At 32.8% G+C, this 26,964-nt stretch overlaps 1 protein-coding gene across 4 annotated transcripts in view; it reads right to left on the bottom strand.

Moving 5' to 3' along the window:
* Positions 1-26,964, bottom strand: part of CCDC91 (coiled-coil domain containing 91) — a 290,110-nt gene that overhangs the window by 69,802 nt on the left and 193,344 nt on the right. For all 4 annotated transcript variants that reach the window (XM_033117969.1, XM_033117972.1, XM_033117970.1 and 1 more), the window contains exons 9-11: positions 17,310-17,402; positions 17,154-17,222; positions 13,775-13,951 (exon numbers count right to left, since the gene is read on the bottom strand). In XM_033117969.1, coding sequence (XP_032973860.1) covers positions 13,775-13,951; positions 17,154-17,222; positions 17,310-17,402 — 339 coding nt within the window. The remainder of the gene's footprint in view (positions 1-13,774; positions 13,952-17,153; positions 17,223-17,309; positions 17,403-26,964) is intronic.

Genomic DNA, 26,964 nt, shown 5'->3' with positions numbered 1-26,964 from the left:
CTCCTCTCACATGATATTTTGTTGTGGATAGGAATAATGATATCATTGTACAAAGGATTCACTAAAATTCTTTAGAAATGTGGTAAAACAACTTAAACTGAAACTTGTAAAATACAGGTATTAATATATCTGTGGACTATAATGCTCCTCAACCACACCTGCTTAGATAAATGTATAAAAATAGAAAGCTGATAAAATAGAGAAAGAAACAAAAATACTTATATATTCTGCTTTCTATAAACATGTGAATGATTTGTTACTTGAAAATAAAATTAGCAATAAATTATATAACTAAAAAGTACTAAAGCACTTAAATCTTGCCAGGTTGGCAAAATGTATTACTTTTGTTTACTCACTATTACTTAGAACAGGATCACACTAAAAATGGTCAATTATTTGTTGTTCACCCCAGTTACAGGGTTATACGAGTTTTATCAGTCAATAAGGTTTCACGCGTTAAGAGAGACATGTTTGATTTCATATCCTACTTCCAGTCACCAGGTTCTGTCTTCTTCCCTTCAAAATGTTTGTCTTTTCTTCTCCATTTCAACTGTCATCACTTGGGCGAGGCTGTCCACTTTTTGCATGTCAAGTATTCCAGCAACTTCCCGGGACTAGTCTTGACATCAGAGTCTCCCCTGCTTCAATGCATCACATGTAAGGCTGTCAAGGTAATCTTCCATAAAGGATAGTTAGCCCTTGTCACTCTTGTGCCAATTGAGTCTTCAGTGACATTCTATTTCTGGTAATAATGTGAGTTCAACTATGTAACTTCAAGGTTCTCAAAATCTGTTTAAGCATATCAATTCCATCTTTGTTTTATACTATATCCCCAGGAAACATTTTCAATTCCTGTCAAATTGATATCCACCACCCACTATGCTTATTCCGTTCTTTGTGTTTTCAAATGCCTCAACCAGCGGTGCTTTGTCATATTCTGCCTTGCATTAGGGCAATTTATGGATTTGACATAGTCCCTAATTCATTATAAAATCCTGAAGACAAAGGCTGAGTCTCATTCGTGTTTGTAAGCTCTGTAGAAACTACCGTTTTGTCACGTACATAAGTATTCAATTTGCGGTTCCCTGGACATGCCATGCTTTCTCAGTTTGGAATGGTTTTCCCTTATCCTTCTCTTCTGATAAGCAAGCTGACTCCTCCTTCTACATAATTCAGTTTAAGCATCATCATCTCTAGAAGCCTTCCCTGAAATGTACCAGATCTCCCACATCTCCTCATGGTGTGGGTGAACCTAGCACCACTTGGATCTGTTCAAAGATAACCCTATATTTTATCTCTGAAAGCACTCCACAACTCAGAATTGTAGTAACTGCTTTCCTTGTACATCTTACCAAGTTGAGATCCCTTTGAAGTCAGGGATTATATTTATCACAGTTCATATTCTTTATGACTAGAACTCTAATATGGTATCTGGTACACAGTGTAAATACATAATTAATCTCCAGTGCATGAGTGAATTTGTTTCCCCAATTCAAAGAAAATCTACTTAAGGGTAGGGATTATATCTTATATTTCTTATGTCCCCCAGAGCATCAGATAAGGTGGGTACACACTAGGCTAAAGTTTCCCAAACTTTCTCAGCTAAAGCTTCCCAACTTTCTCAGTTCACAGCTCCATTGCTGCCCCAGTCATTTTTTTATGATGCCTTCTAAGCCAAAAGAAATACCTAATCATTCCATTGATTAATTAATTGGGTCATAAAATTTAGAACTATTTGAAAAGATGATACACAAAAATTGGAATAAAACACTTTTATTTCATCCTTAACCACAATTACTTATTCATGAGAATTTTGGCCACACTAGGCACTGCACAACTTCTTAAATCTTTGACTTACTGGACAATAACACCCTTATTTCCTGTCCCACATTGATATTTGCATGGTATTTGTTTTTTTTATCACAGAAACCTTTAAACCAAACCCAGCTTCACTGAGAGAGGACATAATAGAAAAGAACATAAGACAAATTAGTACAGACAAACTAATAGTTTACCTGGTTTCCAAGAGACTTCAAGTAACTCTGTGTTGCCCTCTAATATTTACAATGCCCTGCAGCACCCCTGTGAATTCCCTGCCGCATCCCAGGGCACCTTGATGCAGGTTGGAAACTACACCTTAGGTAATCATCCATTCACTCACTGCTTACTATGCATGTACTATGGTAGGTGTTAAAATTACCAAGGTGATTAAGATGGTGGAAATAATAATAGTATCAACAACAGCAGTGGGCATTTCAGCAACAATATATACTATGTTCCAGACACTATGCTAAGTAAGTCAAATGGAATAATGCTAGGTTATGAGCTCATTAACTTACAGTTAAAGATTCTGTCAACTGACAGAGATCTGTATGAAAGACACAGCAGAGTTAAGCAAAATATAATATAAAAAATACTAAACTAAAAATATATAAGCAATGATATTTGGTGTTTAAAGTTAACAAATAGTTACGTCTATTTTTATTTAATCCTCAGAACAATTTTGAGAGGCAAGTATATCCTGAGGTTTAAAGCAGTCCAGCTACTTAATTAATGTTGTATGTTTAAAAAGTGTCAGTATAAGTATTTTAAATGTATTTTAAAAGAATTTTACAGTAATTATTTATGAAAAAGATTGTTCAATAATGAAATTATAAGAATGGTCAATATTTGGAATGTCAGTAACTGGGTTAAAATCGGTTTAGTCAGATATTGCCAGATACCTATAATGACACAGGGATAGAAACAAAGATCCTTAGAGCAAAAAAAGACAGCAGAAATTATATTCTCAATACATGCATTCTTCAGTGTCCCATCCAATCCATTACTCACAATCCTGGATAAAAATGACACTTTTTTTTTTTTTCTAGGTAACTTGTGATTTGATAGCCCGATATTGTACTGAGCTAAAAATTCTCACCTACTTTTTCTAATCTGTCCTTTTTCAGCTATATATATAAAAAAAAAAATCCTTTTGTGGCAGCCCTTTAAGTACGTGAAGAACATTGCCATGTCTTTATTTTTCTCTTCTTGAACTAAATACCCCAATTCCTTCAATAGTATGTGACAAAGTTCCCTGCTTTGTCACTGGCTTGACCACACATATCAACTAATACTTGCACAATATTTTACAGTCTCTAAAGCTGTTTCCCATGTCTATCTCAGTTTTTCTTCATTTTTAGAAACATGTTTCCAAGGGTCTTACAACTCTGTAATGGAGCAATCATTAATCCCACTTTATGAATCTGGAATGGAGTCTCACATGTTTTAAAAATTTGGTGAAGTTCACATGAGTACTAGGACTCAAATCTAACCTCACTTACTTTTTAGCACATTTATTTGGCAATCAGTTAAAATTCTTTTGATTACAGTAACAAAAATTCAGCACAAACTGACTTAAAAAACAATTTAAAGAGTCGTAAAAGAACTAAGAGTAGGTTTCATTTGTATTCAAATAATGTGATCAGGAGGCAAATTTCTCCCTTTCCAGTTTTTAGCTCTGCCTTTGGTATTGGCTCCATGTTTACAAAAGCTCTACACACATCATCCCTAGATGGAACTAACGGTTCTAAGGATTTTGTCATTTTCTTACAATGAATGAGAGTGTTTATATGCCTAAGTCCCAAAATGGAGTCTTATAGGCTTGACTCAGAAAATCTGTGAATACCTGGCACCTGCTAACATGGGGATGGGATACAATCATTAGTCTAAGTAAGTAAGGGCTTATGACTAGATTAGAAACCCTGTTTCCCCGAAAATAAGACCTAGCCGGACCATCAGCTCTAATGCGTCTTTTGGAGCAAACATTAATATAAGACCCAGTATTATATTATATTATATTATATTATATTATATTACATTATATTACATTATATCACATTATATTATATAAGATTCAGTCTTATAGTAAAATAAGTCTGGGCCTTATATTAATTTTTGCTCCAAAAGACACATTAGAGCTGATGGTCCAGCTAGGTCTTATTTTCGGGGAAACACGGACGTAGGTTAAATAGGTTAAATCTTACCTAAACCACATGGCTAAGAAATAAAAAGGATCACTTTGGGAAGAGAGGAATAGGTGCCGAGGAGGCACAAATAAATGTCTAAAATCATCCCATGGTGATTTGAAAATGTCTCTCTAAAACGTGGTATATGGAAGTGAATGTGATGCTGCCATCTGACCAGGGAGAGACTGAACTATTTTAGTGTGACCTGAAGATTCTACTTGGACTCCTGCAGCCACTCATCCCCTTCGAGCAAATCTATACCAGTTGGACAAAGTAAACATTTTTCTGAAGCTGAAAGTAATTATCCTTGTTACTCCCAGATTACTTTTTAAGTATTTCATTAAAAAACAATAAGAATCATCTCAGTTTGGCACCCAACAGAAAAATCTGTGAATACTTTTTTTAAAGGGATGATAACACAAAGCACTATTTTTGGTGACCCAACTTTTGTTAAAATGTTACATTCAGAAGCAACCAAAAAAGCCAAACTGCGTTAAGTTCATTTTTTTAAAGATTGATATGTCTCATTAAAACAGTGCTGATCTTGCACCATTTTATAATCTATTGAGGTTTGTTCAAGACTCAGCTCCTACTTTTAAGGTGCTTATAATCTAGTGGAGAAGACACAAACAGATTCTTTTACTATAATATGGCTGGGCTGTCGTATAGTTATACACTGAATGCTAACGAAGAAGAAAACACTTGATTTAACCTGAGAAGTGGAAAATAAGTTTTTGGGATTAAAAAACCCCCCTAAATTATAAAACAACAGTGGGTTTTGTAAATTAGGAAAGCAATGCCATCCTATGCTAAAGGCACAGTATGACTAGCGGCCCAATACCATAAAATAGCCTGTTCCAACAGTTTGGTACTACAAATTTGAAATGTGAAGAAGCAGAGCGGCAGATAAGATGGACAGGTAGTGACCAGGTCACTGAAAGATTTATATTTCATCCTCTGAAAGATTTACAGTTTATGCCAAGTAGCTTGAATATTATCCTATAGTGTACAGGGTAGCACTGAAGAATTTAAAGTGGGAGAACGACATTCATTTTTTATTCCAAATTCCAAGGGGACAAAACTGGAAGCAAAGAAGTTGATGTACGAGGTCAAGGTAAGCAATAAGAACCATAATTAAGACAATGATAGCAGGTAGAAAGGAAGTGTGTATATGTTTAAGGATTATTTAATGGGAAGGTTTTTATGATTTAAAAGGCATGAAAATGGGGATGAGAGTGGGAGAGTCCATGAGAAATTCCAGTTCTCTGGATCGGATAACTTGGCAAATGGTTATCTCATTGAACAAGAAAGGAAATATAAGAGGATGAAAAGGTCTCAAGAAATGAGAAGGTAAGTTGATGTACTATGTGTTCACTTGTCCCCAGATACAATACTTTTGACAATTAAAATGTCACTAACATTTTACCTGTAGTTAAGTAGGTTACTATCAAAATTTTGTAAATAAATATTTTAAAATAAATTAATGAATCAAAACCAAACAAGTCAATTCAGAAAAATTTTCAATGTTGTAAAACTATCTAGCCTGCTAAGCTAAAATAGAAATGCCATTTCCTTTTTTTAAAAGAGGGGTCAGGTGGCAATGTTACATTTCTTAAAGAAAATTTAACCACTGATTGTAATGTCTGTGGCTTTTGGGGAAAACATAACCCCAAATTACAGTGGCTGTGGTTATAAACTATTAAGAAGAGCTTCCAACGTTAGACAGAGTTTAAGTGTCTGTATGCACTGGAGTCCTTTTACAGGACTTTGCTAAAACAGCAAAATTAATGACTCGCTTCTTGTTGCCCATGTTGGTGTCAATAACAAATGTACTTTCTTTAACAAAGATTTTCAACAGACACAGAATTAATTTAATATGAAACTCAAATAAGCCACAGTCAAACTTTCTACTTAATATCTCAGAAAAAAAAAAAAAGGTACAAATCTATACCCAACATTATGACTTGTCTTAATTTATAACCAAGGCCAAACAAAATCATCCCTCAAACAATCATCTCTCGGAGAACTATGTGCTACAATCCTTAGGTATTTTGTTTTCTTTCATAGTTTACCACTTAAGTCCTCAGTTAATGACAGTATTATCACAGAGAAAATCTAGAGGTAAGTTATAAAGCAGAAGCTGTTTTGTTTTCCTCTTACATGTCTCCAGAGTAATTTTAGTTGCTTATGTTTACACTGATTGTTTTTTGCTTTGCCCCACTCTAGCCTTTCCTAATTTCTAGTGTGACTTAGTGGCTAAAGATGGTAACTGCTGTTAATTCAAAGTTTTATTTTCATTAAAGAAACATTTGAGTGCTGTGAAGTGACCTATGTCTTAGAATTGAAAATACAGCATTTATAAAGTCAATCCCTGCAGTCAGTATTCAATCAATGTGTAGTTACCTAGATAGGAGCCTGAAGGCTCCATGGATCCCAACTAGCTGCCAAAGAACTAGAGGACACAATGAGTTTTGGCCTCTGAAACTAAACAGGAAGTGGCAGAAGTTACTGTTTGTTCATACTGGTGACACTGAGCTTTCCAGAAAATATAGATGAAGCCCTGGCCACTCACTCCTGGGTATTAGCGGGATACAGAAAGCACCAATAACTTTAACACCTGCACAGTTTTATCTGAAACACAATTTTAAGTGTGAAATTATTTCCACTACTACACAGTTAATTTGAAGTGGCTATATTTTTTTTTATGCAGAAGATGGCCACATTCCTTAAAACAATGTTATATACAACCTTGTTCAGAAAACTTTTCTTTTTAATATATTTGGCTTTGAGTACAATCTATCTGCTTGTCAATCCCAAATTTTTATCTCCAGCGCTGACAACTCACCTGAACTCCAGACCCATATTTCAATCAGAACTGCCTATGCAACATTTCCTCTATCTAGGATTATGAATAGGTACCTCAACTTTAATACACAAACTGGATTTTTTAACCCCATGAAACTCAACCCTTCCTCACCATAGTAAATGAAGTCACCATCTAAAATCACCACCTATCCAATAATTTATTCTGGTCGGCATTTTTTTAAAAATCAGCTTTATTAAAATATTATTTGCATATAATAAAATTCATCAATATGGACTACACAATTTGATAAGTTCTGTCAAATGTAATCAATACCACAATTATAATTAAAATATTTCCATCACCCTCAAAATGTTTCCCCCACCCTTTCCAGGCAACAACTGATTTCTTTCCTTTCAAATTGCTTCTGCTTTCTCCAGAATTTCATATAACTAGAATCATGTGGCATGCAAATCTTTTGAGTCTGGCTTCTTTCCCAACTTCCTTATCTAAAGAAGTCCCCTACCTCCATTCTCAGCTAAACACATAACCCTGATTTTTATCTTCACAGGTTAGTTATATCACTATATGTAAAATAAATATATTTTATTTATTAAAGGTATTTTTCAACTTGAATATAAGCTTGGTGAGTGCCCAGGGACCTTTTCTATCTTGCTCAATGCTATATACCCAAATCTTCCAACAGTGCCAACATACGGTAGATGCTTAATAAATATGACTGGATAAATAAAGAAATTAAAATAACCCCTTAAGTTTTTCCTATTAAAATTATTCATACTTTAAATGACCGAAACGATGAATTTGTACTATATTCTAAGATGAGAACATTGAGGAGGTAAAGAGGGTAGTGGCGAGTTGCAAAGCCTCTGGAGTAAAGCTGCCTGCTTTTGAATCCGGACTTGTTGCCGCTTCCAAGGAGTTATTATGGCCTGGGGCAAGTTACATAATCTTCCTAAGCTTTAATTTCCGCTACTGTAAAAGTGAGGATAATAACAGTTTCTGTCTCATAAGATGCTTGTGATGATTAAATGAGATCAAACACGTAAAACAATTAGAAAAGTGCCTAGTACTTAGAAATGAATTAATGATAGGCAATGTAGTTATAATTATTGCCATCCCTACCACTACCGACACCACCACCACCACCACCATCACCACCACCACCATTATCTTACTATTTTCTGCAGCCAAAACTGAAGGAAAAAAATCCATAAAAATAGCTTTTTAGCTAATAGCCTAAAATATTTGCTTAGAATAAAACCAAGTAAATGGAACTTGAACATGGAGAACTATTCTTTCCTTGTTGTTATAAGTGATGACAACATTCTGTCAGCTTTTGTAATGTCTGATATTCCAGGTATTTTGCTAAAAGGAGTAACAAGGATGTTATAATTCTGAAACTCACAGTTAAAATCCTCAAGGATATGAACAAGTTCAAGAGGTAGCATTTCAGATTCCCATCACTACTAGCCCAGGGGTAAAGTCTATTTACAAATTATATTTCTGGTCCTGGAATTTAAGTAGTTTAAGGTATTTTATTAACTTCATAGGATTTTTACAAAGCAATATGTATATACTTCATTGCTTTTTCCAATTTGCTTTTCTAAGTAATTAATGTGATTAATGAATGAAGTGATTTCTACAAATGTCTATGAATTGGTGAGCTCCTAAAATGCCAGTATTAAAATATTAATGCAGTGTTTCCCAAACTTGGGGGTTGATGTGAGTTTTCTTCCTATTAAAGGTGTCCCTCTAGAAAAAAATCGTATATAGACCAAATCTAAGTATATACATACTGTGATTTATTCTGTAATAAGCATATTCTTCGCGATAGTCAATCTATCTACACAATTCCTCACCTACCTAGCTATTTATCTATTATAATATTACATTTTTCTGATAATCCATATGGAGATTATATCAGGTAGAAACTTATCAACACTGAGATTGAGGATCATTTTCTCCAAGAGTGAGGAAAACAAAATTAGTGGTTTCCTAAAGATGAGAGCTTCATACAATTCTGTGCTCAGGATCAGTTTTTGTTTTTATTTTTATTTTGAATACTATTAGCAAAAGCCTTCAGTCAAGGAATGAAAACAAGCTTGAATAAACTTTACTTACTGATATGCCCAGATGCCTTGACCTTATTTTAGGCATATTAGTCACAGGTAAGAGAAAGGTAGCAAATTTTACTACCGGTGAAAGATTCCAGGTCCAGTGGGCAGGCAATTTTGGCTACCTTACAATGACAAATCTGAGTAGAGGAAGCGAAGGCTTTATCATCAATGTTGTTCCTAAAAGAATTTGGTATGTGATAGGCATAGCAAGTTCCAGCCTTCATGGATCCAAGGGTGAGAACAAAGCTAGTAGGTATTAGAGTAGGTTTTAAAGACCACGGCCACATATAGCAATTTCATTCAGACATGCTCAAGTAAGTCTTTAACTGAAGCCTTTTCAAAGTTGAAGCCCAAACTATGTGCACTTTTCACCAAGAAACATTGCCATTAAAACTTAAAACTAACAAATAATTCAAAATACTGTATTTTCCACCTCATTTGTATTTCATTCTCCTTTGTGTTGTAATAAATGTGGTATTCCAAATTCTGCCTACAAGATGACACCCCTAACACTGTTGTACTATGTAATTAACACCAAGACTCTTGCTTTAGAAAACTAAAGAGGCTAATCCAAATAGAAGGAAATAAAAATGTTTTAAAAGCACCAAATACCTTATGTGCCTTTAATCTGTTATTAAATCTTTGTCTATTAAGTCCCAGATCAGTGTAGTTTTCATTGCCTGTTTTTCTTGTGTATGAGCATACCTTCCTGTTTCTTTGCATATCTCATAATTTTGTGTTGTTCATAAAAACCTGTTGACATTTGAAATAAGGTAATGTAGCAACTCTAGAAATCAGATCTCTTCCATCCTCCAAGAATAATTGTTCTTGTTGCTATTTGTTTGTTTAGGGAATTTTATTTAGCCATTTTTTTATACTAATTCTGCAAAGTCTATTTTCCTTGTAATGTGTAGCCACTGAAGCCTTTGCTGGGTTAGCCCCGTGGTCAAGTTAATGATTAGAAAGCAATTTCCTTGAAAACTCGGAGCCAGTAAGTGTTATCATTTGCCAAGGACCTCTCTGCACTGGGGCGCACTTTCAACACTGACAGTTTAGAACTCTACTTTCTGCTTGCACAGAACCAAAGTGAGCCAGAGGTGAGAGATTAGAGCCCCCTCAGGTCTTTTCTGGGTGTATGTGCAAATTTGTGCATCAGTGTGACTTTCAAGAACTCCAGGAATAGTTTTAAAAATCAGAGCTTTTAAAGAAACAAGACAAACAAATGCAGAAATAAAAACTCATAGACATCGACAATAGCTTAGTGGTTACCAGAGGGTAAGGGGGAGAGGCAGGTGGTAGATGAGGGTAAAAGGGGTCAAATATATGGTGATGGAAGGAGAACTGACTCTGGGTGGTGAACACACAATGTGAGATATAGATGATGTATTACAGAATTGTACAGTTGAAATCTATGTAATTTTACTAACCATTGTCACCCCAATAAATTTTAATTAAAAAAAAATCAAGAGTTTTAAAAACTTATCTATGGCAATCACATTTCCCAGATTTCTCCTTCAAATTTTTGGCTAGGTTTTTGTTTGCCCCAACTTGTATTTTTGCCCTAAGCAGTTGAGAAGTTAAACAATTGTCACTTATTCTTCTGACAAACATGCTGGCTTTTCCCACTGAGCAAGCTCTGATTCAGGTCAAATATTAACAAGCCCTTTCCATGGGGACTTCCTCGGGAACTGCCAGTCAGGCCAAATAGTAACAATTCTTTGTAGGGTTTTTGTGGAGCTCCAAACCTGGGCTGCTCCTTCAAGTGGCTTGTACATTGCTGTTTTTCACAGCTACCTCGGTTGTGAGGCAACCAGCTTTTGGAGCAACCATAGCGAAGGGGTTGGAAATGAGGCAAGTTGAAATTCTATAAAGCTTGTTGTTACCGAGATTTAACTATTTTTCTTGAATAAATACTCCATGAGTTGTTGAAGCCTTTGGTAATAGCCAGAGTTCTGAAAAAAGTTGCTTTTGACAATCTTTGCTAGTAGTTGCATTGCAATTATGAAGCTAACTGGCAGAGGTGCTTAGTTTGCCATTCCAGAAGTCCTGCTTGGACTCTCCCTCACAAAGCATGTCAATATTTTCCCACTTTCTTTTCAGTACATTAAATGTATAGATTTAAATATTTAATCTATCTGAAATTCATTTTAGTATACAGAGTTCCGAAAGAAATGGTCAGCAAGTTGCAATTATTTTTAATCTTTTCTTGGTTAATTAGTAAGTAACTTTTGATAATCTAAGAAAAGCTATGGATTATCTCTGCAGAAAAATCTGCACATACACAGTTTTGCTAAGTTCAGTAAATTCAAAGACTTTCTAGGCCCCTTTCTATGGAACCCAGATTAAAAACCTTGATTTGCTAAGACAACTTATTTTATCTAATTTGTAATTTCTTTAGATTTGTAAACTGAAGAAAAATTTTGTGGCTCTTTCTGTATTCTATTCAATTCCACTGGTCTGCTAAATCCATTACAGTACCATAGAATTCTAATTACACCAAGTATCCTTCTGCCTTAGAACCTTTGCACTTGCTTTTCCTCATTCCTGAGACTATTCCCCCAGCTATTCACAAGGTACACTCCTCATTTCAATGCAGGTCTCAGCTCAAATGCTACTACCTTAGAGAGTCCTTACCTGACTACCATGTTTATATATTGGTTCCTTCGCTCTCTAGCTCCTTTCACAGCTTCATTTTCCTTCATGACACTGATCACTATTGCACATTTCATTATACATTTAATATTAGTTTCCTGTCTTCTTCACAAGAAGGCAGGAATTTATTTTTCACTACTGTATTCCCAGAAACTAGTCCAGCCCCTGAAACACAACAAGTAGTCTTTTCAGTTATTAATGTGAAACACCAAAGTGTAAGTTTGACCATGGCAATTTATTTGCTTATTTTGCTAGTCTAAATAAATGAAAGCTATATAAGCTTAATCTGGCTCATAAGAAAAGTAATTTGTCAATTTTCTAGAATAGGGCTATGAAGCTTTAAGGGGCTAATGAAAGTTATTTGGTTGTAGTTTTTACTACAACCATGTGGAAATGAAAGCAGTGAACTACATAAGACCTGAAATACATTTAATATTACCACCTCTATTTTGAAAACCTGAGAGTAACCTGGCAACACTGTTCTCTCTGCTAGATGTTCTCTGTTAAACTGTCAGCCACAAAACAATTAAAAACCTTCTCTCTCTCTCTCTCTCTCTCTCTCTCTCTCTGCTTCCCTTCTTTTCTTTCTTTCTTTCTTTCTTCCTTTCCTTCTTTCTCTTTCTTGCTTGCTTGCTCTAGCGCCCTACCTCTCTCCTTCATCCCCCCAAATACGCAACCGTTTGTAAGGGAAAGAAACAAAATGCATTTATTCATGACATGATTGGATTATCTTCGCAGTACTCTGAAACTATAAAGAACAAATTTTAAAGTATATCATATACTGTGGTGTTCGGTATAGACAAGAAAGCTCATGACAAATTGTCAAGGAAGGGTGTTCTTTAAGATACATTTTTTTTTTTGGTTTGGGTGATGAATATGTGCTGATTTACTCATGTTATCTTACCCAATTTAACGGTGATGAATAGCCCACATCTATGTGAGGTTCAAGCAGTGGTCTGTGATCACAAAATCATTTTAAGCAAACTCTCCCAAATCAGGACTTAGTGAATGATCTTGACCTTACTGGCATTGAATACTAATCAACTGAACTGAGAGACAACTAAGCATATTATATACAATAGGTGTTCAGTATATATTTGTTAATTCTAACAGTAGGTTACAAAAAGAATTACAAAGCAATCATTACTCTAATGGAAAAAAGCAAGAAAGAAAAAAGGTAAGATCTGTTACTACAGTACTGTTATCATACCATAAATTCTACTTACAGTCTGTTTAATTTGTATAATAAATGGGCAACTATGTATTCTTAAGAATAAACTTAAGTCATAGCTTTTAAAAACTCATAACATGTATCATGGATATTAGAAGCATTGAGTTTTTTAGGGCTTCAGTAAGATTAATTAATGAGTCATAAGAAAATATGTGTAATCAAGGTTGTTTATTCTTAAAACATAGTCATTTTAGCTACATTTATATTGAATAAATGAACAATGGTAGTAATGTAACACTTTGATCATGTAAAAGAAAAGACTTCTATGAATGTTATTTTTTGCTTTTTGTACTTGTTTAAGGAAAGATTTACTTGGGTATCTTATTGCCTATATAAAGACTAAATGTAAGTAAAATAAATCCATGGAAATTCAATTATAAAAACTACAACAGTAAAGTTTAATTACTTAATTCTTCATATAAGTAATCAAAAGTTATATTGTATGGCCATATTTGTTGGTACGTATATCTCTTATGAGACCATAGGAATGATATATATGTATGTATGTATCTATGTGTATATATATATATGTGTATATATATATATGTGTGTATATATATGTATATATATATGTGTGTGTGTATGTGTGTATATATATATAGACATAAATTAATTGAATTGTTTTCTACATATACCATTTTGTATTCATTGTGTGTGTATCTGTGGAAAAGAAAAATCAAATATATTAAATAGGAGGCTTAATGTAGTTGCTATGACTAAACATAAATTTGGATTCTGATTTTTTTAAAACTAGAGTAAAAAGGTAAAATTATAAGTATCAGAAAGTAAATATATATATGTTAAAAAATTATTTGTTTAAAATATTAATACCAAAGGCAAAATAAACACTGATATATCCCGTGATTTTAAAATAAAATAATAGTAAGGATACTTCATTTTGAGAAAAATGAGGATAAAAAAATTTAGAGTTAACTTTACTAACCTGACTAATTTTTCTTTGTTCTTGTATAGCTTTTTGAATTGCCTGAGACACTTTTTCTTGATCTTCTGCATGCTCAGTCTTCCATAACTCCCTTTCTTCAGCATGGACTTTTTCCAAATTTTTTCTTTCTTCTTCTATGGCTTTTAAAACTGCATCCTTCATTGCTTCTTTCTCAAGCTTCAAAACAAAGAATGATGAAAAAATATTTGAAAGGATGACTGCACAATAACTATTTGAATAAAACAGACTTGGGTTAACCTAAAAAATACAAAACTTTGATTCTACAGGGTTTCGTTCTGACATTGTTGTTTTTATGCATATTTAACAATCGGTGTAAAATGAAATCAATTATTTCTTTTTGTATAAATAATCTACTTATTTCCATGGCATTTCTAAACTTCAAAGAAACCAAGCCTTAGCTTAAATTAGCAGTTGTTAAACTATTTGGTCTTAGGATCTCTTTACTCTTTTAAAAATTATTGAGTACTTCAAAGATCTTTTCATTATGGTGGTTATACATATAAATTAAGATTTACCATATTAGAAATTCAAATAAAGATAAAAATTGAAATATTTATTAATTCATTTATAATTAATAACATTAAACTCATTGTATTTTAATAAACACTATATTTTATGAAAATTAAGATTTTTCCAAAATTGAAAAAAACAAAAATGTTTGTAAACCTTCTCAATATCTGACTTAATGGAAGATAGATTCTTATATCTGCCTGCTGTATTAACTGTGTAATGATATTATTTGGTTGGAAAAAAAAAATATATATATATAAGCCCAGTCTCACACAGATATGTAGTAGAAAAGAAGAGAGGAGTATTTAGTAGCCAGTTGTGATCATTGAAGATATTCTTGGTGATTCTACACCAAAACTTAACAAGAGGTAGCTATTAAAATTTAATTGCAATAAGGAAAATCAAACCATGTCAATGAAATTTTTGTAGTTAAGTTACTTACAGTCCTTTTTTGCGGTTTGAATTAATCCTTTATCCACAAATGATTGTTTAAAAGATTTTTTATTTGGAAAACATTTATTCAAAGAATTATGCATCTCCTCTAGATGTCGATGCATTTCATTACAGCATAACAAAAAAGTCACATTTGTTAAATACTACCATCAATCTCATCAGCAACGTTTTAACTATTAGAAATTAGATACAAATTTTCCAAAACTCTAATTTTTGCTTTAATGCACAAATTTTATCATTAGCAAGAAAACTGTCAGGTTTTTCCTCAAAGGGCTGGGCTCACTCCACTTATTTTGGAGAAAATGTCTGCCAAATATGAAAGACTGCATAACCCTCACAACTTAGTAAAATGGAATTCCATGAAAAAAGTGACTACACTTCAGTTGTAACTCAAAACAACTGCACAAGAATTTCCCTCAAGAAAACCACTGTACTTTGGTACACAGTAAAGTCCACAGACCTCCCATACTTCATCCCGAGAGTTACCACGTTTTCTACGGCTTCTAGTTCACGACCAATTTGACGAAAGTTATTGAAGTTGACAGTTACCATTTTCTGAACTCTTATTTTACTCTACCATTCTTCTCTGAAACTACTTTTACTATGCTCACCAACATCTTCCATGTCCTTTAATCCAAATGACATTTTTTTGTTGTTTTCATCCTCAGTTTTGTTGACCTCAAAGCAACATTCTACATAGCTATTTCTGCTTTCTTGAAGCTGTCTCTTTTCTTGGTTTGTATGACAGCATGTAGCTTTTATTTCTCTTATTAATTTGGCTGAGCTGTTTCAGTTCTTTATAACTTCGTCCTTTCTCTGCATTTTAAATATTTTAAATTTTAGAGTTCTTTCAGAGCTCAGACCTTGGACCACCTACTACTCTACACTTTCCTGTGAGGTGATTACACATAACAGTAATTTCCATGGCTACCACTACCATCTATCTGCTAGGGAAAAAAACGAAAAACAAAAACACCCTTATTAGTATCTTCAGGTCATTCCTTTCTCCTGAGCTGTAAATGCCAGGTAGATTTAGTTGTCTACTTGACTTTATCATCTGCATATATCACTTGCACATCAAACTCTATACCACAGAAATAGTATTAATTTCTACGTCCTTGTTGAATCAATACTTTGAGAGTTCACAACCTGGCCACCTCCTACATCATCCAGACCAAACATATATGTTGATTCCATCTCCTAACTATTTCTAGAATTTGCCCATTTATTTCCTTTCCAAGCTACTACTACTACTCTATTTCTGCCACTCCCTATCTCTTACCCAGACTTCTGATGCAATCTATTAATTCTTTCTCTGCCTCTAGCCTTTGTTGCCTCCAATTTCCAAAAGTCAATGTCAATTACCATTATGTCACACCTACACCTAAAAGTTTCAATGTGTCTACCTTAACTATGGAATAAAATTCAAAGTCATAATTCAGAATGCAAGCCATCCTTAAAGGCTCACTTCAAAAGTAATTTATTGTTAAAGACTCCTATAACATGCAAATACTATCTATACACTCATATATTTTTTTAATGCATTCCTTCTTGCATTATTGGTATATAATATTTTTTTTACCTAAGTTCTTTAAGAAAAAGACAAAATCATAGTCATCTTTGAACTTCCACACCAGCAGTTATTTGCACATATGAGACTTTCAATATTTGTTTACTAAATTTAAATTGAAATCTGTACCTCAAAAGTTACTATTATATATGTTATCTGTTGGTATATATATTTAAAATCTATGAGTGACTACTCAGATGAGCTATTTCAAAGTTGGCTTTAAAAAGCGCATATCTTGATAAATAAATACATACACATACATATATACACACACACAAACACATGCATATGTGCACAAACACATACATGTATTAATTATATGATATCAAATACTAAGTGGGTATTAGTGTATATATATATTTATATACATATATATTCTTTTTTATATATATATTTTATTTATATATATTATATATATATAGTGTATATATATATATATTCTTTTTAACAAGCAATTACTAATCTAAAGATAAGCATTTCAACATCACCGTAATCTTGTGTAATGTGAATTTAACAAGAAAAAGAACAGTAGTATCCTAAGTTTAAGAGGAAAAATATTGTTTTGGAATGAAATATTTTACAAAGCTAGATTGGTTGTACCATTAATGAACTCAATTTTTTAATTCTACTTACTTATAAAGAAACCCATTATTACAGATGGGTTTATACCAGGCAAATAATTAGACTATAAAGTGATAAATACAATTCTCATATGAGACCAAAAATATTCAATTTAGGTTTTGAGATGGGGGTAAACATAATAAACATAACATAATAAAAATTACTGGAATTAAACTACAGCATAAACTTTTCAGATGGAAATACCTTTGCAGCAGATGCTAATGCCTCTTTATTTCTTTGTGTTTCTTCCTCCAAACATTTTTCCAATATTTCCTGTAAATGATAAGACAGACACTTAATGTATTATCTGAGGTAACAGAACACATTCTTTCCACACTTTGAGCAAACTTAAAGTATTACCTTCTGTTCTTGAGATTGCTGAATCAAAGCTTCCTTTATTTTTTCTTTTAACAGGTCCTTCTCTGTATCTAGCATTTCAAGGAGTCTCTGATGCTACAGGGAAAGATAAATAGATTATGATTACGTTTTGAGACCTACAATCTATCAACAAGAAGAAAGTGGTGGATTCATTTGCCCAAAATACTGAAGTAGTTAGTTACTAGAGGAAACAATGGAAAGTTTGCTAAAATGAAGGCTTAGGAGCCAAAAAAACAATCAATTCACCTTTCTCCAATGGGCCCATATATAGTTTTTTAGCCTCAAACTCAACAGAGTACATGACATAAGATCTAACTTAAGAACAACTTTTCCAAATTGGAAAATTAATCAGAAATTGATAAATTCATTTCCTAAAATTATGTTTAAAAAAATTACTCACTAAAATAATTATTAGCTTATAACAAGAGAGTAATCAGATAATAACTGTTTGCTTGAACTAGCTTAACAAATTATTTGTGTTTCTAATAAAACCCTTTTATAGAAATGGAAAGATTTATTACTGTTCTCACACCAAGATTTTACTACAGATTCAAAAAATGAATCTATGAAAACAGTCAAAGGAATATTAGGTGATAGCTAATGTTAAAGCATACGGAGTTCACGTATTTACTTTTATTCCAATGTGCTAGTGAAGAAACACACAGAACCATCAGCCAGTTATCATAAACTAGACAGTGGATTTTGAATAGTTTTCTAAGAAAATTTGACTTTGGTAGCTTCAATATCTTCAATATACATGAGCCAGATACTTGCTCTGGAATAGCATTTTTATAGGGAAACATACCTAAAAAGAAATACATATTCCTGCTCATATAGATTTCTCATTCAGTTACTAAGTGCAAATAAGATATTTTTCTCAGATTTATACTGCCTTTTATATATAAACTTCCTTTACATGTAAACTTACTCTGATACCCAATATTTAAAAACATATCTATGTCTGAAAGTTCTTATTTAAAACATTTTTTTTAGGGAGGCAGTCTACATTTAGAGTAAGTGACCAAATAGTCATGTCACATGAAGTAATCCATTATTCCTGGTTTTAATTTGAATTTTATCTTTATTTTTCAAGAAAATAAGGGAAATCACAAGAAAGATGTGGTTTTTCTTTAAAAACAAACTCAAACTGTGATACAAATCAGGACAGGATTATGAGAAATTTTTGGTACCATATGAATTTGTGAAAGGCAGTTGACTAATAAATCAGTAGATTTAGCATATGATATATAATAATAACTTAGACTTTATTTTTGTGTTCTATGGAAGTCTAGATAAACAAAGAATTTCGTAGAATCAGAAACTATACCTCATCTTATTTTAAAACCATGAGAAAATATGTAAAGATGTAACATCAGTCAAATAATTACACTTAAAAATGATAAATATAATTCTCATATGAGACCAAAAACATCCAATTTAAGCTTTGAAGTGGAGGTAAACAACAAAAATAGAATAAAATTTATTGGAATTAAACTACAGAATAAACTTTCAGAGTCATTAATAATTTTGAAAATGATTTCTCCTTAAAATGAATGTTTTGTTTATAAATCAGACTAATGGAAATCATTAAGTAGTTACTAGTAGGTCAAGTTTCTCCAGTGGTCCAACCAAGAACTAGTCAAAGAAGGTACATAAGCTAAAATGACAATACAATGTTTAGAACATTCATTCCTGAATGTCATTTCTTAATTCTGATAATATACTATCATAGAATAATATTTTTGAGCTTTATTGTACAGGAATAAACCCAGAATGACCATTTGAAAGAAGAATCCTACATAAAATATACCCTATGTAAAAAACCATTGATCTACTTGAGAAAACATAATTAGGCCACTGACTTTTCATAGATAGACAGATGATAAGAGCTAACATTTTTTGAGTACTTTTAAGGTTTTAAGCACTGTGAAAAGTGCTGTACACCTAGTTGTATCACATTAAACCCTCACAACTGCTAAGTCAATCAGTATTCTTCCTCATTTTTGGATAAGTGATTGGAGACTTAGAGAGGCTAAGTATCTTGTCAGGTCGCTAATAAATGACTTCAGCAATAATCATATCTGTATACATTATTAGCAGTAAAAATTACCCAACAGCTAAAAGCAGTCCCACTATTACCAAGTTATTACCTAATAACTAAAGCTACTTAATACAAGTAGTACTATGTCAGGTAAGGACTCTAGTTGGCTTTAAAGAATTTGACTAATTGCTTCTTTCAATTTTGTTCTTTTCAGAGTAATATTAAAATTATTCTTTTTAGTGAAATATAATTTCCTGGACAAATATCAACCGATATTAGGAAAGATAATTTAGAATGATGCTAAACGGTATGTGAAAAGTTTAAGTCTTAAAATTAAACAGTTCATTTGTAAGTGAATAATCCACAAGTAGCTAGTCAAAAACCATATCAAGTTCAGTAAAATACACTGTTTTTGTAAAAGTCACATATGCTTATTGTGAAAAATGTAAAGAAGTGAAAATCACCCGGAGTACCATTACCCAAAGAGAAGCACTGATAGCATTTAGGCAAACATCCTTCTGGAGAGCTGTCTATGTATATAAATACGTAGATATACATAAACATTTTATACAAACATTTTTATATAATGTTTTATAATCTTTTCATACTCAACAATGGTACTCACTTATTTCTATATAACTATGCTATTTTTATTAATTATACATTTTATCATTGTCCTATCTACACACATTTATGTTGTTTGCAATATTTCACCTTTAAAAAATCTTGATTTTTGTGTATGCATCTTTGTGAACTTGTAGAATTGTAGTCTCATTAAAAATTCCTGGAAGTGGTATTAGCAGGTTGAAGATTAAACATGTTTTATATTTTGATACATACTCTCAAACTGTACTCCAGAAAGAAAGGACAGTGGACAAAGAGAGATTATCCTCAAGAATAGAATCACATGGACTGGAAGGGCAGCTAACCAAGGAAATTGTTCCACTGCTGGAACATAGGATTCTTGCCCAGCAATATTTGGTATCTGCTAAGGACCAATCACTGCTGTTTATTTCATCTTTCTCCCCTTTCCAAAATGGGAATTTTTCTTGTGGTTACTGTTGACCCTTGAACAACGTAGGGGTTAGGGACAGAGACACTCATGCAGTCAAAAATCCACATATAACTTTTGATTCTCCCATATATATAGATATGATTTGAATAATACCCTATGCTATCCCTCGGTATCTGTCGGGGATTGGTTCCTTACTCCACGAGGATACCAAAATCCACGGATGCTCAAGTCCCTTATATAAAATGGCATAGAACAATGTATGCCGTTCGTTGGTCCTCTGCACCTGTGGATTCCTAACCGCAGAGGGAAAATACTGTTTTTGATGCTTGGCTGGTTGGATCTATGGATGTGAAACCTGGGGATATAGAGGGTCAACTGTATGTTTATTGAAAAAAATTCACGTATAAGTGGACCCATGCAGTTCAAACCCATGTTGTTCAAGGGTCATCTATAGTCTGTTCTCTTTTTAAATTTATTGGTTATAGATTTTTGCTTTTTTTGGAAGGGGAGGGCAGGCAAAGGTTCTTCTACTTCATTATCTGTTTCTTCAAAGTTCCTTTTTATTGCTTGAGTCAGTAATTTTCTCATTTGAAATGTTTCTCCAATGTTTGATAATCTTTTTCTGTCCATTTATATTAAATTACCAGACACAAAAATTATGGTAGGGAAATCTGTGTATGTGGGTGAGCTTCATAGTAGGCACAAAAAGCTAGCTTTTTAATGGTTATGGTGGGGATTCCCAAATGTCAGGTCTATAAGTATTTTCTCATTTTTTGCATATAAAGGAAAATATTAGTTGCCATTCAAAATCCGTAAGGAGCATCCACATACTTTTTCAATAATAATTTTGAAAATATCTCTCACTAAAATATAAAGTGTTATATTTCATAATCATACCACTTTTATTTTAGTGTGCATTATGAAATAGTGGACCTTACAGTCTGAGCTTTTAAGTAAAAAGTAGAAAAAATGGTTTGGAAACAACTAGAAATGAACTTAAAAAAATTCAATACACTGATTATAAATGAAAGTTATAAAAAATATAACAATGCTTTTAGAGGAACAGATGGCAATGAAACCCAAGGTGGCCATAATAAGATACCAAAAATCAAAATGCAATTTTCTTGTCTTTCACTTACTAATTTTAACATTTTATGGATAAAATATACCTGGAGTGAGAAACAGATACCGTTAAGACATATAAACATCTTAGGAAAGTGACTGTTAAGTAGTTAAAACTTAAATGTTAAATGCTATTATCACACTACTACAACTACTACTTCTACGTTCCTTTTTTATTGGGGTAAAATATAACATTAAAATTTCCACTTTAGCATTTTTAAGCGGACAAGTGGCATGACTTATATTTACATTGTCGTGCAATGATCATTACTATTTCCAGATTTTTTCATAATCTCCAACAGAAAATTCTGTGCACATTAAACAGTCAACCCCCAACAGCCTCTTATACCCCCTCCCCCAGCCCCTTGTAACTTCTACTCTATGTCTCTATGAATTTCCCTATTCTAGATCTTTCCTATACATGGAATCAAACAGTAGTTGTCTTTTGTGTCTGGCTTATCTAACATCATGTTTTCAAGGTTCATCCATGTTGTAGCATGCATCTAAACATCATACCTTTTCTATGGTTGAATAATATTCTATTGTGTGCACATACCACATTTGTTTATTCACCTGCTGATGGACACGGGTTGTTTTCCACCTTTTGGTTATTGTGAATAATGCTGCTATGAACTTTAGCATACAAGTAACTATTTGAGTCCCTGCTTTCAACTCTTTTGGATGGATATATATATATATATATATATATATATATATATACACACATATACACCTAGGAATAGAACTGCTGGGTCATATAATAATTCAGTTTAATTTTTGAAGAACCACCAAACTATTTTCTATAGCTGCTGTACCATTTTACATTCTCACCAGCAATGTACAAGAATTCCAATCTCTGCATGTCCTCTACAATATCTGCCACTTTGTGCATTTTTTTAAAAATTGTCATTTTAGTAGTTGTAAAATGATATCTCATTGTGGTTTTTATTTGCATTTCTCTAAAAACTAAGCATGTCAACCATCTTTACAAATGCTACTTCTACTTCTGATACTAACGACTACTACTCCTTTCAACTGTTACTAGTATTATCCGGACAAAAAGGAAAATGATTAGGCTCTTCTTGAAGCCTTTATAAGGGTCTCTAGTAGAAAGTGTGCAAGATTTAAGGTTTGCTCATTGTCTAAGATTCTTCCAAAAGCAGGGAAGTCTTGCCTCTCTGGGACAGAGGTTATTTTAGTTATTAATCAAAATAAGCTAGAAATTATAAAGTATCAAGAGAAAGCTTGGCCCAAAAGTTTTCAGCCTTTTTTACTCTAAAGAACACAAAGGATTAAACATATGTGGAGATTGCCTGTATTACCTCTCCCTTCTGCCTCAATATAGAATTCCTTAATTGTCCAAAAGGTCCAGCACCTGGAAATGGCTCCCATGGTTTTTTATGGTAAAAAGGATGGTTAATACATTCTTTGTACCTTACTAACTGATCACTCCAAAGTGGGGATTTCTGACCAGCTTTTGTTACATAGAAGCTGAAATTGAACCAGTGGCAACATTCAATCATAAGACTTTTTCTCAAATATTTATAATTTCTAAACAAAGAGACTTTCTAGAGAATTTGTAAGACATACACTTAAACAGCATTTTAAAAGTCATTATGAAAATTAATTGAAATCTATACAAGTGAATCTCTTCCAAGTACAGTGAGGAGTTTGCTACATTTTACTTATCCAAAATATTCTACTGACTGGTTCTTCAAATTATATTGAAATTTTAGTATTTTTCTTTTGTTTTTTGTTTTTTTAGCAAATTGAAGAAATAAATGCATTACTATAGAGTTCTATTCATCTTACAGAACAGATGTTTAATGCGAGGGTGTCTAGGTTAGTTTTTTGAAATTAAGCCTAAAATCAAAGGCACTCAAAATAGGTTATGCTTTTCCTGAACTTTGAAAGAAATTCTTCCAAATGAAAAATGTTTGATGCAGACACAAATATAAATATAGAGGTTCTGTGGTTTCTACTTGATTCCCATAAAAAAAATAATAATAAAAATTAAAAAAAATGAAAAAATCTCTTCTTTCCTGGAATGTGAGTCACAAGAGATATTGTAAACAGATTTAATCACAATCACACATGCATAATTTTTATATATTAAATTTAAGTCTAAGCAATCATGGAAGCTCATGTTCAGGTATATAGTTATCTTGTTACCAAGGTCCACAAACTTCACTTTATTTTATGTGTGTGTGTATGTGTGTATTTGGTATATATTCTGAAGACCAAACTGAACAAAGATATTTTACACTGTCTATAAAGCATAAATATTGAACAAGATCAACTGATCTGGTAGGATATTCTTAAAGCACATGCTTATATATGCCTCCATTTAACATGATTTGAAATACGCTACATAAATTTAATAAATAATATAAAGTGAGTCACAGACATTTCACCCACTTATGGGGAACATATTCAATATTGTTTGGAAAGAAAACATAAAAAAGATAAACTATGAGATTAAATCTACTTAAAGCAGTTACCACAAGCCCAATAATATCAATAAACTTCTTAAAGTGAATAAAATAAAACTATAATATAAGTATACTAGATTTACTTCACCCAAATAGATTATTTCCAATGAGCATGAAAAAATATAAACAAGTAAGTTATTCACCCTTTATAAACAGGCCTTTGACTTAAGGGAGGATATAAAGGAATGAAGCAAAAATTCGGAGACACATCAGCTTTATAAAAAAGGCAGGGCTAATTTATATTTCCATAATGACATTTCTTTATTTGTATAGTGTACATTTTATTAAATACCAAAGATATGTCACAATCCTGAATTTAAGCTGAGGAATATTTCTGTTTTGATCATTTTCAAATGAAATAGCTTTTGAAAATGCACTCACTTCATTTCTGTTATCCCCTCTGTTTGCCTAAGCACAACACAGTGTGCTTTTATTTATTATTTCAACATAATAAATAGTCTTCAAGTGGGCATTTGAAATAAATGATCCATGTATATAAGATAATCCCTTTAGCAAGCAAGAAAAAAGGAACAGATTTCTGCACACTTCTCCAAAAGCGTATCATAATGGATATAGTACTTTTCAGGAAACAATTTGATGCTATTCTTAATTGTCATAAAAATGTTACTGCTCTGCTTCCTACTCATAAGAATTTATCATCAGAAATACTATGTAGACAGCTCTCTATTGTTCATACTTGTCAATTTTATAACTTCCACTTTCAAACTATGCGCAGTAATATCCTTATGCCAGTTAGATTCAGACATTTTTCTAAAATCAGTTGACAAAGAAATATTGTAATTTATTGCAGGGTGAGGATCCGCCAGAAAAGAAATCAGTTTCAGGAGCATAGCTTTCACCATTTATATTGTGTTTTCTATGTTGCAAATACAGTTTTGTCCATATATATATATATATATATATATATATATATATAGTCTTCAAGTGGGTGTGTGTGTGTTATATATATATACACACATATATACACATATATATACGTGTATATATATATATATATATATATATATATGAAAAAGAAAAAATTCAGTTATAATACTCTCTAAGATGGAAATCATTAAACTTGTTGAAAGGAATGAATTGTCAGCCTTAATCGTGTACTCACTGAACTAAGGGCAGTCTACCTAAGGTCTATAATACTGAATTAACATAATTGAAAGATCTATCTACAAAGGTAAGGTTCAATTACTGATGTCATAATTTTTAGCTGTCTAGGAAATGAAAACACTTATATTATGTACGTTTATTAATTAGTGTTAGCATATTTTAAGTTTATTAATTAGTATTGGCATATTTTTAAAAAAGCATCAAGTACAAAGGCATAGGACTGCCTATAATACAAAAGAATAAAAATAGTATCATAAAGATGTATATAGCAATATTCCTTTTAAAATGCAAAACCCAAAACATTTCAAATGTCCAACAAGGGGGTACAGTACAGTAAACTATGGTATGTCAACTAAAAGGAGTATCATGACTCTTGCATAAAGCTACAATGAGAATCTAAAGGGAAACTTGTTAAACTAGGTCTCTTTTTTTGTTGTGCGTTTGGCGGGAGGGTTAGAGAAGAGGTTCCCTGACAACTCATAATCACATGTTATCTTTTTTTTTTTTTTTTTTTTATTGGGGTGACAATTGTTAGTAAAATTACATAGATTTCAGGTGTGCAATTCTGTATCACATCACCCATAAATCACACTGTGTGTTCACCACCCAGAGTCAGCTCCCCTTCCATCACCATACATTTGATCCCCCTCACCCTCATCCCCCACCCCCCAACCCCTTTACCTTCTGGTAACCACCAAATTACGTTCCCCAGATTAATTTTCAAGCCCGTGGCCATCCTATGGTCACCGATTGCCCTCCAATCCCCTCACCCTCTCCCCCACCCTCCACCCCTCCCACCCATCTAGCAACCCTCAGTTTTTCCTCATTGTCTCCCAAACTGTTTCTGATTAGTTCATTCACTTATTCTTTTCTTTAGAATCCGCAAATAAGTGAGATCATTTTTGCAGGTTGGGGGCCTAAATTCCCAAAAACTGTGTTTTTCAAAAATCTCAAACTACAACTTTTTAGGTACTACTGTTAGTTGTGCGGGATGCTGATGGTGAAGGAGGTTTTGTGCATGTGTCAGGCAGGCGCTATATGCGAACTCAACTTTCTGCTCAGTTTCACTGTGAATCTAAAGCTGCTCTAAATAAAATTTATTTAAGAAAAATAATTGTCTAGCAAAATTAACAATAAAAATTCAACAATATGCTGTTTATAGTAGATATATCTAAATCCAGAAAGGCTAATAATTAATCAGTGGTAAAAAGCTTTAGGCAAATTCTAAGCAAGATAAAATTTAGTCATGTTAATCTCAACAATAGACCAACGGGATTCTTAGAATAAAGGCATCACTGAAAAATGATACCAGGAAGACAGAACAAATTTAAATTTGTAAGTACACAATAACATAGCCCCATAATATATGAAGCAAAAATTGACGGAATTGTAAAGGAAAAGCAACAGTTCCATTATTAGAATAGGAGGTTTTAGGTTTTAACACATTTCTCTCAATAATCATATCAAGCAGTTGGAAAATCAATATGGTAACTTAAAATCTGAACGTAACTCACAGGCTTGATTAATGCATATATATGTAACACCACAATACCAACAGTGGAATACACATTCTTTTCAAGCATATATCTATGGATAAAAAGGGGGTCACATACTAAACCTGCCAACCCCAAGAGAGGCCTGCATGAAGGGCTTTACAAACTCAGAGACTGCAAGTAACCACATGGGATAGTCTGAACATAAAAATTCCTAACAAAAAGGGAGTCATGGTGGGCAGTCACACCTAGGCCTGTGGCTTCTTTAACAAAGGTCAATTTTTACCCTAAGTGAGCCTGTCTATTGTATTTTTCCACCAAAGATAACATACCTTTGAAATATTGTATC

The sequence above is a fragment of the Rhinolophus ferrumequinum genome, chromosome 10 (genome assembly GCF_004115265.2).
Source record: "Rhinolophus ferrumequinum isolate MPI-CBG mRhiFer1 chromosome 10, mRhiFer1_v1.p, whole genome shotgun sequence".
Lineage (NCBI taxonomy): Eukaryota > Metazoa > Chordata > Mammalia > Chiroptera > Rhinolophidae > Rhinolophus > Rhinolophus ferrumequinum.
Note: the sequence above shows the minus strand (reverse complement) of the source record. Positions and strands in the feature narration are given on the sequence as shown.